General features: G+C 38.7%; 1 protein-coding gene across 6 annotated transcripts in view; it reads right to left on the reverse strand.

Moving 5' to 3' along the window:
• LOC149189738 (uncharacterized) overlaps nt 1-15,080 on the reverse strand; it is a 295,417-nt gene that overhangs the window by 105,482 nt on the left and 174,855 nt on the right. For all 6 annotated transcript variants that reach the window (XR_016255924.1, XR_016255923.1, XM_089411922.1 and 3 more), the window contains one exon: nt 10,204-10,395. Coding sequence is in view for 4 of the 6 variants with exons in the window: in XM_089411922.1 (XP_089268048.1) it covers nt 10,204-10,395 (192 nt within the window). In the remaining 2 variants the exon portion in view is untranslated. The remainder of the gene's footprint in view (nt 1-10,203; nt 10,396-15,080) is intronic.

Raw genomic sequence — 15,080 nt, forward strand, 5'->3', positions numbered from 1 at the left:
ACAATATCTTCGACCTCCCAGTAGATCCGATATTCTGCTCCCTAGCAATTGTTGCAACTATTGTTGCTTCTTTAGGACACTTCGATCTCCCTCTAATAGCCTTCCTCTTGACTTCGCTTGCCTTGACTTGAATCCTAGGGCTAGTAAGATGCCCTAAGAGACCTTCGCTTGCCTTTCCTTTTCTTCTGCTTCCAAAATCGAACCCCATAAGATCCATCGCAGAAACCCTAACTTTGATCTTCACAGAAGAATAAATAAGGCCCATAAACACTTTGACTTTTTCGCACTTCCTTCTTCAACTTCTTCTTCTGCTTCTTTGCATAAGAGATAAGAGAGTGAGTGATCCAAATGGAGGACGAGCTCCTCTTATATATAGGCTTCTTCAAGGGTGGACGTGGCTCTTCATGTAGGCCAACTTGACAGCTCATTAGGCTGACTTGATCTTGGAGGAATTATGACACTTTAAAGACAAAGATAATTTTTTCTTTGCAATTTACAATGTGCCCATAGGGTCTTCAATATATTACAATGACTCGTATACCTAGGACAAACCCTAGAAGCACTCAATGCGTGCTTGACATATAAAATAAAAGAACTTGAGCATGAAACCCATGCTCCAATAATAATAATAATTTCTTTTTTTTATTTTATATTTACAACAATACATTTCATACTTATGAAGACCGAACCTATTTACACATTTGTCAACACAAAGGACAAAAGATATAGGTGATCCGCCAAGGCCAAAATCTCTCCAATCTTGAGAGGAAAACCCATAAAATTCTTCTTCTTATAGAATCTTCAATTCACAAATTTCAAGACCTAGATCCTTGACAATGAACCTCTCCAAGACCAAGTCAAACTTGCCTCAAGTCAAAGTTAACTTCTTCTTGATGTAACTCCAATTTCTTCTTCAACTTTAGCCTTTGACCCTTGCAATACTTGTTTGAAATTTTCAGTCTCCTTGACTGCAATTCTCAACCTCCTATAATGATTGTACTTTTTCGTACGTGTGGCATTTTTGAGGATGTTAGAGATTTCTTCTTTCCTTTGATTGGGCAGGCTTCCTTTCTTTTACTATTCGGCTTGTTATTTAAGACTTCTTTCACCCTTGATTCACCTTCTTGGACTGATTGTAATTTTTATTCTTTTGTAGTTGAGATTGTGCCCTAGTTGCAGTCCATACATGTGGGGAAATGAACCCAAGATAGATATGAAAGACAGTGATTTTATCCTTACTCTAATCCTCTTCTTCTTCGCTTGATGAGAGACCTTTCCTTGGTGATCAAACTTTTGTAGTTGATTGATGAACCTAGAATGAGGTCGAGTCCTCCCATATATAGACTTCCTCATCCATGATTGTAGGTCAACTTGTCATCGTCTTAGGCCGACATGTCATCTTGATAGGCCAATTGCTCCTTTGTGAAGGTTGATTGGTTGTAGCCCTTGTGATGAGGTCTTGGAGGGTCTTTTAACTCTAACATTGACTCAAATATTTTTCTTTACAATATGTAACATGCCCCAAATGGGTCTTTCATACATGAAAATGGACTAAAAGATCTCAATGGGAGCTTGACCTATAAAAATAAATTCCATTGAGCATGAAACCCATGCCTCAAGATCAACAATAATAAATTTATTTTTCTTATTACATCAAATACATAAAATCATGATTACATATGCCATTATGAAGACCGAACCTAGTTACATATTTCAACACTCCCTCTTAACTAGGGAGGTATTCATAATCCATACAAGGTACTGGACATTCTCAATCTGAAGAATTCTCATAAGAAGAGTTGGATTGGTAACCCATCTATTTAGCATAATATCATCCATCATTGTCACATAGTAAGGCCTTGACTAACAGCTCTATCTTTGCACAAGATCAGAGCACAACGCTGGCGAGACCAATGATTTATAGACACCTTCATCATTGTCTCTCAAGGAACATACCACACTCAAGTGTTCACAAGGTATGTCCTTCCAAGACTATTCTTACCTTGGATTCCCAGTCCTCAAAGAATATCGGTCCTCTACGACTACTCTTATCTTGGATTCCCAACCACATCCTCAAAGAGTATCAAATGCGATATGCTTACCCAATCGTCCATTCTTTCTTCCCAAGTGAAGACAAGAATGATGCGTCTATCTCTCTCTCTAAACTAGGGAGGATATACCCATTCCAATAAAATGAATGTACCCAAGCTCCTTCTTAACTTAAGGACTTGCTTCCAATCTTCTTCTTAATCAGAAACTTGCTTCCAGGCTCCCTCTTAACTAGAGACCTATTTCCAGCAACAGCTCTTTCTTCATTGGTGGAGATCATGGGACCTTCAGGTACTTGTAGCGTTACTATTCAATGTCATGAATTTCATCTTTAACATTATGGAGCCTTCATATTTGGGACTTCTTCATAGGGCATCGTCCATCCATCACTTTTTGAATCAGGGCAGTTGTGTCATTCTTCTTTTCATCAAAGAGTGATCCATTAAACCATATCTGGCTTTTCCTCATACAGCTATCTCTTCCATATCATGTCTCCTTCAAGATCTTCCATCCCACCACATGATTACTAGTTGTGGGTGACTTCCACAACTCTCTTTTGGTATCCATGTATCAACCCATCCAGATATTGTTCAAAATTAAAAAGAACATCATATCAAAAGATATCTTTTGTGATGGCCCTTCATCATGACATCTACTTGTTGCAATATCAACATCTTGCATACATATTGACACATCTCCAAGATATTCAATTGCCAAAGGTCTTCTTTCTTTCCAAACTTTCCCAAGGTCTTCATATCTTTTCCATGGAGATATCATAGTCAAATCTTCTAGTCATTGAATGTTGATTGCTTTCTCCATAGTTGCATTTTTCACGATCTCTTCTTTTCTTTATTCACATATTTCTTCCCAAGAACTTCCAATCATAGTTCGTTCACCTTTGTCAACCACCTCATATTCCATATGAGGACATATTATGTTGATTTCATCTAGTCAATATGTGAACCATGCCTTCAATGTAACTTTCCAACAGAAGAGAACCCTTTCTTTTGATCATACTCATGAGGTAGAGTATTTATCCTGGTTGACTGCAATTATGTGATGACATGACCTAACTTATCAAACATATGCATACATACCTCTTTCCTTCTTTTGTTCATCTAGACTTCCTTCAACAGCATCCTTTCCTTGATTGAAAGTATTTGAACCATGTCAACATGTTGTATTCGTTTGTCAACATACTTTCATTCTTTCAAACAATTAATCCCATCCAATGTAAAAAAATTCAGCAAGACATTTGCTTCTTCCAAGAGATGAATCTTCTAATGAAGATTCAAACAGAGGATCTCGGATGTCCTCATCTTGTAAATGATCCTTCCCAATGATGTATGATGATCTCCATACTAGATTACTCTCTTCTACCCATAAGTACTACTTATGCTTCTAGTGAGGTTACCAAGAGTTGCTTTCTTCTAATTTTAGCCCCAACTGTCTTTCAAGCTTCTCATGATGACGTCACAAGTTCTTGCTTCAATTGTATGTTGTTATGATGCTATCTCCAAAAATGATGCAACCTATCATGCTTCTAATGTTTACTACCATGATAGTTATACTTCAAAAACTGAAAATAACTAGGTGGAGAAGACTTATCTCAATCCTAGTAGAGATATTTTACTTCCTCCTTGGATTTCTTCTTTTCAGCTTCTTCCACTTCTTCAGTGACATGGGCTTCTTCTCTTCCTCTTTTGTTATTGTCATTCTTGAGTTTGGGACAATCTCTCTTGTAGTGCCCATATTCTTGACATCCATAGAATTGAACCTTTTCCATATTCTTCTTCCTTTTCTAGGAACCAAACTTCCAAACTTACGTTTTCTCTTAGTCATGGCAGCAAATGCTTGTGTTTGTTCGTTTGATCCTACATCACTTTTTGCCTTCAACCTGGTTTCTTCAATTTTGCATAGTGAGCACAGTTCATTGAATGGAGAAGCATCCTTCTTACCATAGATGCTTGATGTAAAGTTACCTCATTCCTCTGATGGTGCATTGAGCACTATAGTAGTCATTTCCTTGTCAGACATTATTTCTCCCAACTCTTGAAGTTGGTCCCTTATTTCAGACACTCTCATAAAGTATGAGGCTATTCCTTCTTCTTTTGATATTTTCATCTTCTAGAGTTCTTGTCTTAACGAGATCACTTCTAATGCAGTGCTTACGAAGAACAATTCTACAAGTTTGGCATAAAGTTCTTTTGATGTTTCTAATTTTGATACATAAGGGATGAGGGGATCCTTAATGGATTTTATGAGAATCCTTTAAGCCCTTACTTCCCCTTTCATGAATTTTGCAAAAGCTTAATATTTTGCCTTTGCAAGTTTGGTGATTGAGCCCTTAACATGTTCCATGACTTCATTTTCTATAAGGTTCAGATTTGTCCTTTTCCTCCATGCAAGAAAGTTTGAAGCCCCAACCAACTTATTGCTTTCCTTGCAAAGAGACATTTTGATAGACTCTGATGTGGACGGATACTTACGTGAGAAGATACTCCTTGATGACGATACCTTCAATCTGTTGCCTTCTTGATTTTGATGATGAAGATGACTTCTTGATGGAGATGACTTTCTTCAAAAGATGATCCTTCAAAGAGGAGGAGATTACCTTGGTTTCATGACGATGATGCCAGTGCCTTCTTCTGCTTCCCTTGGATATGTAAACTTCAAGATGCTTTAAAGTCCTTCCTTTCGTGGAGGCAAGGTTTAAGGTCCTCCTTTTCTTGAGGTGATGATTGAGCAAGGTTCCCAAGAATGCTTGTAAGTGTAGAATTCTTCTTTGAGCAAACTAGGGTTTGTAGGACTACTTCTACTTTCTTCAAGATGATGATGCAATCCTTTTCCTTGTAATGTCTTGGAGATGATAGGATCTTCTTGTTCATTGATAAACTTCTAGAACTTTGATCCTTGTGTGTCCTTTATTGAGCTGCCCTTCCTTGATTTGTCACCTTAGCTCTGATACCATGTTGAGAAATCTAGGGGCAGCAAGTGTAGGTGATTTCTCTTATAATGATAACTACTTGTGAAGACTTTTTACTTTTCTTAATTAGGTTCTTTTTTAGCTTGATTAATATTGTGTTCACTTCATCAAACAGCTACCAAAACATAAAGAACAATGAGACAAAGGACACAAGATATAGGTGATCAGCCAAGGCCAAAACCTCTCCAATATTGAGAGGAAAACCCACAGAATTCTTCTTCTTATAGAATCTTCAATTGACGAATTCCAATACCTAGACCCTTGACAGTGAACCACTCCAAGACCCAAGTCAAACTTGCCTCACGTCAAAGTTAACTTCTTCTTGATGTATCTACAATTTCTTCTTCAACTTCAACCTTCGACCCCTGCAATAATTGCATGAAATTTTCGACATCCTTGACTACAATTCACGGCCTCCTATAATGACTGTACTTTTTCACACGTGTGGCAATTTTGAGGATGTTAGAGATTTGTTCTTTCCTTCACTTGGGAAAGATTCCTTTCTTTTACTATTCGGTTTGTTATTTATGACTTCTTTCACCCTTGATTGACCTTCTTGGACTGACTGTAATTTTTGTTCTTCTGTAGCCAAGATTGTGCCCTAGTTCAATCCACATGTGTGAGTAAATGAGCCCAAAACAGATATGAAAGACAATGATTTTATCCTTACTCTAATCCTCTTCGTCTTCACTTGATCAGAGACCTTTCCTTGCCTTGATGATCGAACTTCTATAGTTGACTGATGATCCTAGAATGAGGTCGAGTCCCCCTATATATAGACTTCATCATCCATGATTTTAGGCCGACTTGTCATCATCCTAGGCCGACATGTCATCTTGATAGGCCAACTGCTCCTTTGTGAAGGTTGATTGGTTGTAGCACTTTTGACGAAGTCTTGGAGGGTCTTTTGACTCAAATATTTTTCTTTACAATATGTAACATGCCCCAAACAAGTATTTCATACATGACAATGACCTAGAAGCTCTCAATGGGAGCTTGACCTATAAAAATAAATTTCCTTGTGCATGAAACCCATGCCCCGAGGTCAACAATAATAAATTTATTTTTCTCATTACATCAAATACATAAAATCATGATTACATATGTCATTATGAAGGCCGAACCTAGTTAAATATTTCAAGGGAAGAAGACAGCCAAATCCATGTGGATAGCCATCATTGGCCTCTACCAAGGTTCGAGCAAGGCCAGAAAGCTAGTTTTGAAGGACAAGCTCACAAACCTTAAAATGTCCAAGTTTGATTTTGTGGTGTCTCACCTCACCAAGTTTACCCAAGTGAGGGAAGAGTTGGCTCGTGTGAGCGAGCAATTTCAAATAGAGATCTAGCGAGCTTTTCCCTATTGGGTTTCACCAAATCATGGCAAGATTTCTTGGATGGAATATGTGCCATAGAAAAGCTCCCAGATTGGTAGCAGTTATGGGGTGACTATGTCGAAGAGGAGATTCTCAAACAAGCTCAATTTGGGTCATGTGTTAAGACTAAGGAAGATGAAGAAAAACTTTCCCTAGCCAGCGACAGGGCCAAGCCAAAGCTAAAAAGAGCAATGGTGTTGGAGAGTCGAACACCAAGGGCGGGAAGAATTAAAGGATCTTAACAAGATCAAGTGCTTTTCATGCGACCAATTTTGGCATTATGCTACTAAATGCCCTAATATGAAGAAAGGGTCCAAGAAGGACCAAGTAGCAACCTCTACAGAGATAGATGGGTTCTCTTCTCATTTTGAGAAGGTGTTTCCACTCATTGCTTGCATGGCAAGCTTAGTGCCTACCAGTTTAAGGTATGTGGACATCCATGCGTCCTGTCATATCACGGGAAACAAGAAGCATTTCAGCGAATTATTGAAAAGGGACATATCGTTCGACATTGAGATGGGATATGACAGGAAATATCGGGTCGAGGGTACTGGTACAGTTTGATTTGAGAGGGAGTCTGGAAACCCTCTGTATCTCAAATATGTCCTTTACGTACTTGGGCTCAAGAAGAACCTCGTTTCAATTTCATCATTCGAGGATATGGGGCACGAGTTGGCCTTCAGACAAGGTAGGTTTTTTATAAAACCCTCAAACTCCAAGGTGGCTAAGCAAATTAGGGTTATGCATAAGAACTTGTACAGATTACAATTTGAGACAGCCGCATCATTAACCAACAAAGGGAGCCACGACTCAAGTAGGGATCTTAGTGAGATGTGGCATAAGAACATGGGGCATCTGCACCATAGTGCACTGAAGATTCTCAAGGAGATAGCGACAAGGCTGCCACACTACAGTGTGGTACAGATTGAGACAATTGCATCATTAACAACCAAAGGGAGCCATGACTCAAGTAGGGAGCTTGGTGAGTTGTCGCATAGGTGCATGGAAACCATAGTGCACTAGAGATTCTCAAGGAGATAGTGACAATGTTGCCACACTACAGCGTGGACCAGCATGAGGTGTGCAAAGGGCTGCACACTTGGCAAGTATGCCAGGACCTCCTTTTCCAGCAAGATAACAGACCAAGGGTATCTTGGACCTTGTTCATTCAAATGTTTATGGTCCTTTCTCTCTTAGTGGGTACAAGTATCATGTCACCTTCATAGACGATCACACAAGGAAGACCTAGATATTTTTCATGAAAAATAAGGATGAAGTCTTCTCGAAGTTTTTGCAGTATAAAGCCTTCGTTGAGAACGACATTTGCAATTGTTGATTGTTAATAGCATCAAGAGGTATTCCCGCATCCCAAGAGGACTCCTAAGTCGGCCTAGAAAAATTAAGGAAACTAAAATTATATATATATTGGGTTTCCTGTAGGCTCAAAAGTGGAAATTCGGCCCCACCATGAAAGGGTGTGTCCCTTGGGGTAAATGCACCCATTTGACTTGTATATATATATATATATATATATATATATATTGATATATTGGGTTTCATGTAGGCTCAAAAGTGGAAATTCGGCCCCACCATGAAAGGGTGTGTCCCTTGGGGTAAATGCACCCATTTGACTTGTGTGTGTGTATATATATATATATATATATATATAGATAAGTTGCACGAAGCGCCAAAACATTTTGGAGTTTCCGAAACAAGTACATTTAGAAACGTCACCTACAAAAGGTGGAAACGTCGGCCGAAACATTGGCTGAAACGTCAGATATGTTTATATATAAAAAAGAATTTTATAAATTAGTGAATAACACATTATCTTGCAAGAAAAAATGGAATAACACCCATAGATGACAATTCAGAAGGAAAACCAATTCTATATTAACTCTCATAGATGATTACATAATGGTTGAGTTTCGGAGTTTTAGGTACGGGTACGTCCCGAAACGACAACTTCCTAGAAGTTTCGTGCATATATATATATATATATCTATATATATATATATATATATATATATATATATATATTGGATTTCATGTAGGCTCAAAAGTGGAAATTCGGCCCCACCATGAAAGGGTGTGTCCCTTGGGGTAAATGCACCCATTTGACTTATATATACAAACATGATGTGACACTTCATTTGATCACTTACTCATCATTGTATCTCTTCTACAGAAGACACTCATGGGAGCAGAAAATCATATCTCTTCTATAGAAGACACTCATGGGAGCAGAAAAATGATGAAATGATTGAAGTTTGGACTTGGTTTTTGGCACAGATTTCTAGACAAATTGATTTGTAAACCTTGCTAAAGAAAATTTCTCTGAGAAAAAGAGTTGTTGGGTTTTCTCCCAAGTTTGGGTTTCCCAGGGAAAACTTGATGTCTTTATTGTGCGTGGCTGTCTCTTTATGATCTTTATTGTTCCTATTGTTTTGACTACATTACTATTGAGATTTTATGTGTATAATTGCTTAATGACATCAGTGGCATAAGAAGAATTAATTGAAAATCATTAAAAGTAATTATCAGATCAGAAAATTAATTTTCTACGGTGCATCCTTGTAGAAAATTCAACGGCAAGACAATCAACACATTGAGGTCTGATAATATCTCCTTGGTTTCGAGGCCCCTGGTTGCATTGTACAAAACTGGCTAGTTCAGTGAAAAAAGCCTGATTCGGTACTGTACAGTTAAGTTACATATAGAAGCCAACCAGTTCAATATGGAACTAGCCTGTTCTGGCTCTGTGCCACCAGTCAAACCAGTTAGGGCCAAAGACAACCGGACCAGCCTGTTCAACCAATTTCGACCCACAGGCACACAACCTGACTCCTAACAAAAAATTGTGTTTATTTTTATTTTTTTTCATCCTTAACTTTCTGAAAGTGTGTTTCAACATATAATTTGTCCCAACTAAAGTTTTATCTAGCTTAGAGGGGGAACAGGGAACAAAATGACAGATAATATCCATCTAGATTCTATGCTCTTCAAGGTATTTGCACTGAGACACCCTGCTAAGCTTGCTAGCTGCAGGTCTTCCTATTCTGACTAGAAGCTGTATTTCATACAAAATGGCAACCCTAGAGCAGAAGAAACATACATTTAAAGTTTCAGAGTCTTTGAAACCTGAACATATAGATTAAGCCATTGGCATTAAACAAAATATGGAAATGGATGATACCAATACTATCTATCACCAAACAAAGGCACACTATGGTAATGATTAATGCCTAATTGACTCAACAGAAAAATTATAGAAAGTTCAAACATCATTACTCACGAGTCACGACTCAAGAGATGCTACATGATGACTCTCGAATACTATCCCAATAATTTTTGGATGCCACATAGCATTCTTCCCACGTAATTTTCAAACTTAATTTTTAAGGAAAAGTGATAATTGATAGAAAACTTCAAGCTGAAGAACCAATGACTAGAAATACTGATAAGAGACCAAACAAGTTATACAAGAATAAATGCAAAAGATTGCATGTGCAAATGCTACACCCCATCTTTCTATGGATTCCCTCTGGAAAAATGGCCCTTCGCTAACAAGCCTACACAACCTCAAACTGTAGAACACCCTCACATTCAACAACATATATATATATATATATATGCCCCCTGATGATACAAATGGTTCAATAGCAAAGATGTATCACAAGAGTCATAAGGCCTTCTCAAAATGTATAATCTCACATTATAAACTAAATAGTATCACAAGAAATGCATTGTAACAAGCAACACTTAGTAAAATGTATAAAGAATGTTCTGTACAAACCTGCAAGAAAGAGAGAAAGCAATTATGTCTGAGCTGGAAACCCATTCTTCATCTGTGAAGAAATTCACAATGGATGCCAGGCATTCTTGCAAAATGCCAGAAAGACAAAGAAGTTTACGATCTAAAAAGAACCGTGTTACCATGACTGCCAAATTCTCTGCTTCAGAGGCTGTTAAAATAGACCTCGACTTCCTGCCAAAACATCAAAATAAAACCAATTTGTCACCCATTTCACAGGCATAAACATAGATCTGCACAATCAAAATGACAAATTATTAAATATAATGGTCTATAAGATGCCCGCCCATATAAATGAAGCTAAATCTGGCTCAAACCTCAGAGAGATTACTGATATTTTTCCAGTTAAAATAAACATTCTAAGAATATTTCAAGGTAATAGATAACAGATTCAGTTGAATAAGCCATAGATAGATCTCTAACATGCTCACTTTTCTATATAATATTAAGATAAAAAGAGTCCAAAAGCTCACAATAAAGGGCTCAAAGGCACAACTTATTGGAATTTTGCATTGAAAATTCATAAGGTAAATATGTTAGAGCCCAACAACTTGCATGATTTGCCTCATAATCATATATCCAACTTCATGATCCACACAAAAGAAGTTCCCCGCATATAAGATGAACATCCATCCTCAAGAAGTATCGACTCACAACTACAGGAAGGTTTTGGCTTAGCAGTGAAACAGACACAGTATGGTTTAACATTAAATTACAATTTAGAATATCTGGAAACAAAGCATAGTTAAAACTTAACAAATGCTAAGATGGAGCAGAAGAGACTTAGGAAGGCACCCCACATATATAAAGACCTATCAAGTCCCATTTGGGAAAACATTACAAATTTTATTAAATTAGCCATCTTAACACCCAAAATTAACTTCTTCAAAAATTCATATTGGACATTCCGTAGGATGGTTTGTGGAAACATCAGGTAATCAGCTTGTTGATCAGTCCATGATTTGGCAATGACAATTCGTGAAAGCTAATCAGACTTGGCGCATGGTCATAGGTCTTTTATTGCTAAAGGATTGATGAATGAACAGACTTTTCACATGTAGTTCATAGACAGGTACCTCAAGAGGTTACATCACATTCATTCTCGTATCAATTGGACGGGATTCCAGTTGACAGTAGGTTCCCCAGACATGCAGATTTCTTGTAAAGATTAAAGAAGGAATGGAAGGTCAAAGCAATGTTGCACGAAGCGGAAGCGAAGCGGAAGCGTTTTTTGGAAGCGGGGACGCCGAAGCGCCATTTTCCAAAAATCTAGGAAGCAAGCGTCCGCGGAAGCATCTGCTATATATATATTTTATATTTTTTTGCATTTATACTCAAAACAAACATCCCAAATACCAAATTAATTGTAGAAGACATGAAAACATGCATATTTTTGCATAAATCAAGATAGATATAACATCCATTGTACATTAATGATCTAGAATCTAGATTCTTCTCCTCTTGTCTAGCCTTTGCCTCTACCTCGATTGTCTAGGGATATTAGTCAACATTGCCCAATTTTGATCAAACTACCTAATTCAAGACTTAAAATATGGTAGAAAAAGCTTAACATGTTTGATCGATGATTTTGACTTGATTGAAAGGTAATTTTTTGCTAAGGGCGTGCCGCGTGACAAAGGAGTTCAACAATTAACACCACCAACACTAGGGTACATATAGGGTTTGGTGCTCTTGATTAAATGCTAATCGCATACCTTCATACTTGATATAATCTAATGAAATGCCACAATCCCATTGATCCTAAATTCCTGAAAACCGTTAAGTCTGCTGAATTTTGAATAGGATATGAAATTTTATTTTCTCCATATGAAGTCCAATGAGGCTGGAACCACTCTCAAACATCCTGAGTCATTTCATGGTAATGTTAAAAATTTAAGTAAAAGGATGAAAATGAAAATAAAGGAGAATGTCACTTTTACTTTAAGAATTTAACATTACCATGAGGGAGCATCTGCTATATTTATATATTTTTTTGCCTTCATTCGCCACCCTAACCCAAGGTGGACCCACCCCCAACAAGCAAACTCACCTAAAATCAAAAAAAAAATTGAAAAAAAAAACGATTTTCTAAACGCTTTTCCAGAAGCTTTTCTGGAAGCGTACGATAGCGTACGGGAAGCGAACTACGGGAAGTGTTCGCTTCCTCCTCCGAAGCGCCACGCTTCCGACGCCCAAAGCGTCGTATGAAGTGCGCTTCGGCGCTCCGAAAGCGGCGCTTCCGTACAATGCTTCCAAATTTCCAGGAAGCGGCTAAAAAAGCCGAAGCGGCGCTGCCGAATTCGGAAGCGCCGCTTCTGGCCAAGCTTCCTAGGCGCTTCCGTACGGGACGCGCTGCGGGGCTTGGAATCGTGGGGGGCGCTTCGTGCAACACTGGGTCAAAGACTCCTAAAGGGTATGGTCCAGTCTACAAGATTTTGTGAAAATTTAAATTCTGTTGCAGTTACTAGTTATTATTCTCCTATCTATTCAGATTATTTGTCTTCTACAAAATACTTGCGGCAAACACTGAATAAAACACAATTGCAACTTCACTAAAAAATAAATAACTACATGAACTGAGAAAATTATACACACACACAAATAATGGACACCAATATTTTTGGACAAATGCCCCTGGAAAAACCCTAAAGGAAAAACGGTCTGCAAATAAGGGTTTTATTATTAAAATTCTTCAGCAAAAACATTACCATCGGTTGTTGTATGATGGCAAACCTCCAGAAAATTATTCTAATCACTTCTGCAGGTCTTCCCGACCTCCTGGAAGCTATTTGACCCACCAGAACAAATTCGGCCTCCCTCTAAAGCTAGTTCTAGCTCACGCATTTGGCCTGGCAAATAAACTCAGCCCTCCTCACAACTCGCACTGGCTGGGAAAATTAACTTGGCCTCCACTGGAAAATTTTGACTTCTACTTGCAAACCAATCCTCCTATGCAAATATATCTCTCTCGCAAATTTTACTTGCTCCGGAATTTCTCCATCCCTGAGCACTTCGCTTTACCTATGAGGACAATTAGCACCCCCTATTGGAGCAACTCACGCAACTGGAAAATCAGCATCTCACTGCTGAAAAATCGATCTCCAACTCTCCCTAGAAATCATTGTGAAGAATCTCCCCGGTAATCTTTGTTGAAACCCTTGGCTGTTGATGTCCTTGAGTTGCCTCTGCGCCCATGCTATCACTACAACTCTTTGTCGAGATGGCTCATTGATCTATTCTCCAAGTGCCATTTGATTTCCTCTTATAATCTCTCATTGACGAATCAACAGCCATAATCTAATCACAATCGATGGCTAAGATCATCTTGACCCCATCAAATGGCTTTTCCGGAAGTTTTTAGAGAAAAAACGAACTACCCTGATTAATATTGATTAATTAAGCTTATTTCCCTAAGTTAGACATAGGAAAATTAAGTAATTGCTCAATTAAATATAATCAAGGCCTTATCTCGTGAAACATTTTCTGAGTATTGGAGAAAATGTGTTCCCTAGACCCATAGAGTCATAGACACAATCTAAGACTAGAACACATATCCAAGCTACACCAACTAACACTCCCTCTTAGCGAGGAAGGTGTTCTACACAACACCCAACTTGCCTCTGAAGAAGATAAATCTCGCCTTCCCCAAAGCCTTCATTGAAATATCTGCTACCAGTTGATCTGTAGGTACATACCATAACTAGACAATCCTGCGTTGAACACAATCCCTGATGAAGTGGTATATGATATCTATATGCTTAGACTTATCGTGAAACACCGGATTCTCTGACAAACTAATGCAACTCTGATTATCACAGTGTATCACTGTAGTCTCTATCCTCTAACCAAAAAAGGCTACCAATAGCTTCTGAAGCCAAATGCCTCACATGTAGCCATGCTCACTGTTATGTACTCTGCTTCAGCTAAACTCAGTGCCATGAAGTTCCGCTTCCTATTGTACCAAGAAACAACTCATGATCCCATGCTGAAGCAACACCCTGAAGTACTTTTCTGATCTATTGTGTTTCCTACCCAGTCTACATCAGTATAGCCAACCAAACTAACACCATCACCTCGAGCATATCTGATCCCATACTCGACTCTGCCACGCAAATACCTCAACACATGTTTTGTTGTTGTCCAATGCACTCTCTTCAACTCCATCATGAATTGACTCACAGAGTTTACTACATAGGATATGTCTAGCCTGTATTGACCAGATACATGAGAGAGCCTATCAACTGCCTATCCAAGGTGGGGTCAACCTCCTTCTCCTTGGATGCATCTATCTTCCTCCAATTGGTGATCATGTCAATAGACATGGCTCTACAATCCTCCATCCCAAATCTCCTCAGGATCTTGATGCAGCATTTCCCTTGACCGAGGAAAAGCTTGCCATTCGTCTACCACACCTCCATGCCTAGATTATAGTGCATGAGCCCCAAATCCTTCATCTCAAACTCTGCTGTAAGATCCCTCTTGCACTCCTCGATGAGCCCCAGTGAACCTCTCAAGAACAAGTCGTCCACATATAGGACAAGAATGAGAACATCTCCCCCAACCACCAAGTAGTAGAGGCTTGAATTTTCCTCACCTTTCACAAAGCCCATGCCCTTCAAGTATCTGTCAATGTGCTTGTACCACGCCCTGGAAGCTTGCTTTAGCCCGTATAAAGCTCTCTTCAACATGTACACATGGGTCTCTCCGTTGTGTACCACAAAGCCCTCTCGTTGTTCTATGTACACCTACTCCTCTAGTTCACCATTCAGAAATGTCGTCTTGACATCCATCTAATGGATCTGCCATCCCATCTGTGCTACTAATGAGATCAAGGCTCGTATAGAAGTGTACCTAGCCAC

Source organism: Pinus tabuliformis, chromosome 3_1, assembly GCF_031772625.1.
Source record: "Pinus tabuliformis cultivar Carrire ecotype Pingquan chromosome 3_1, CPIR1, whole genome shotgun sequence".
NCBI lineage: Eukaryota > Viridiplantae > Streptophyta > Pinopsida > Pinales > Pinaceae > Pinus > Pinus tabuliformis.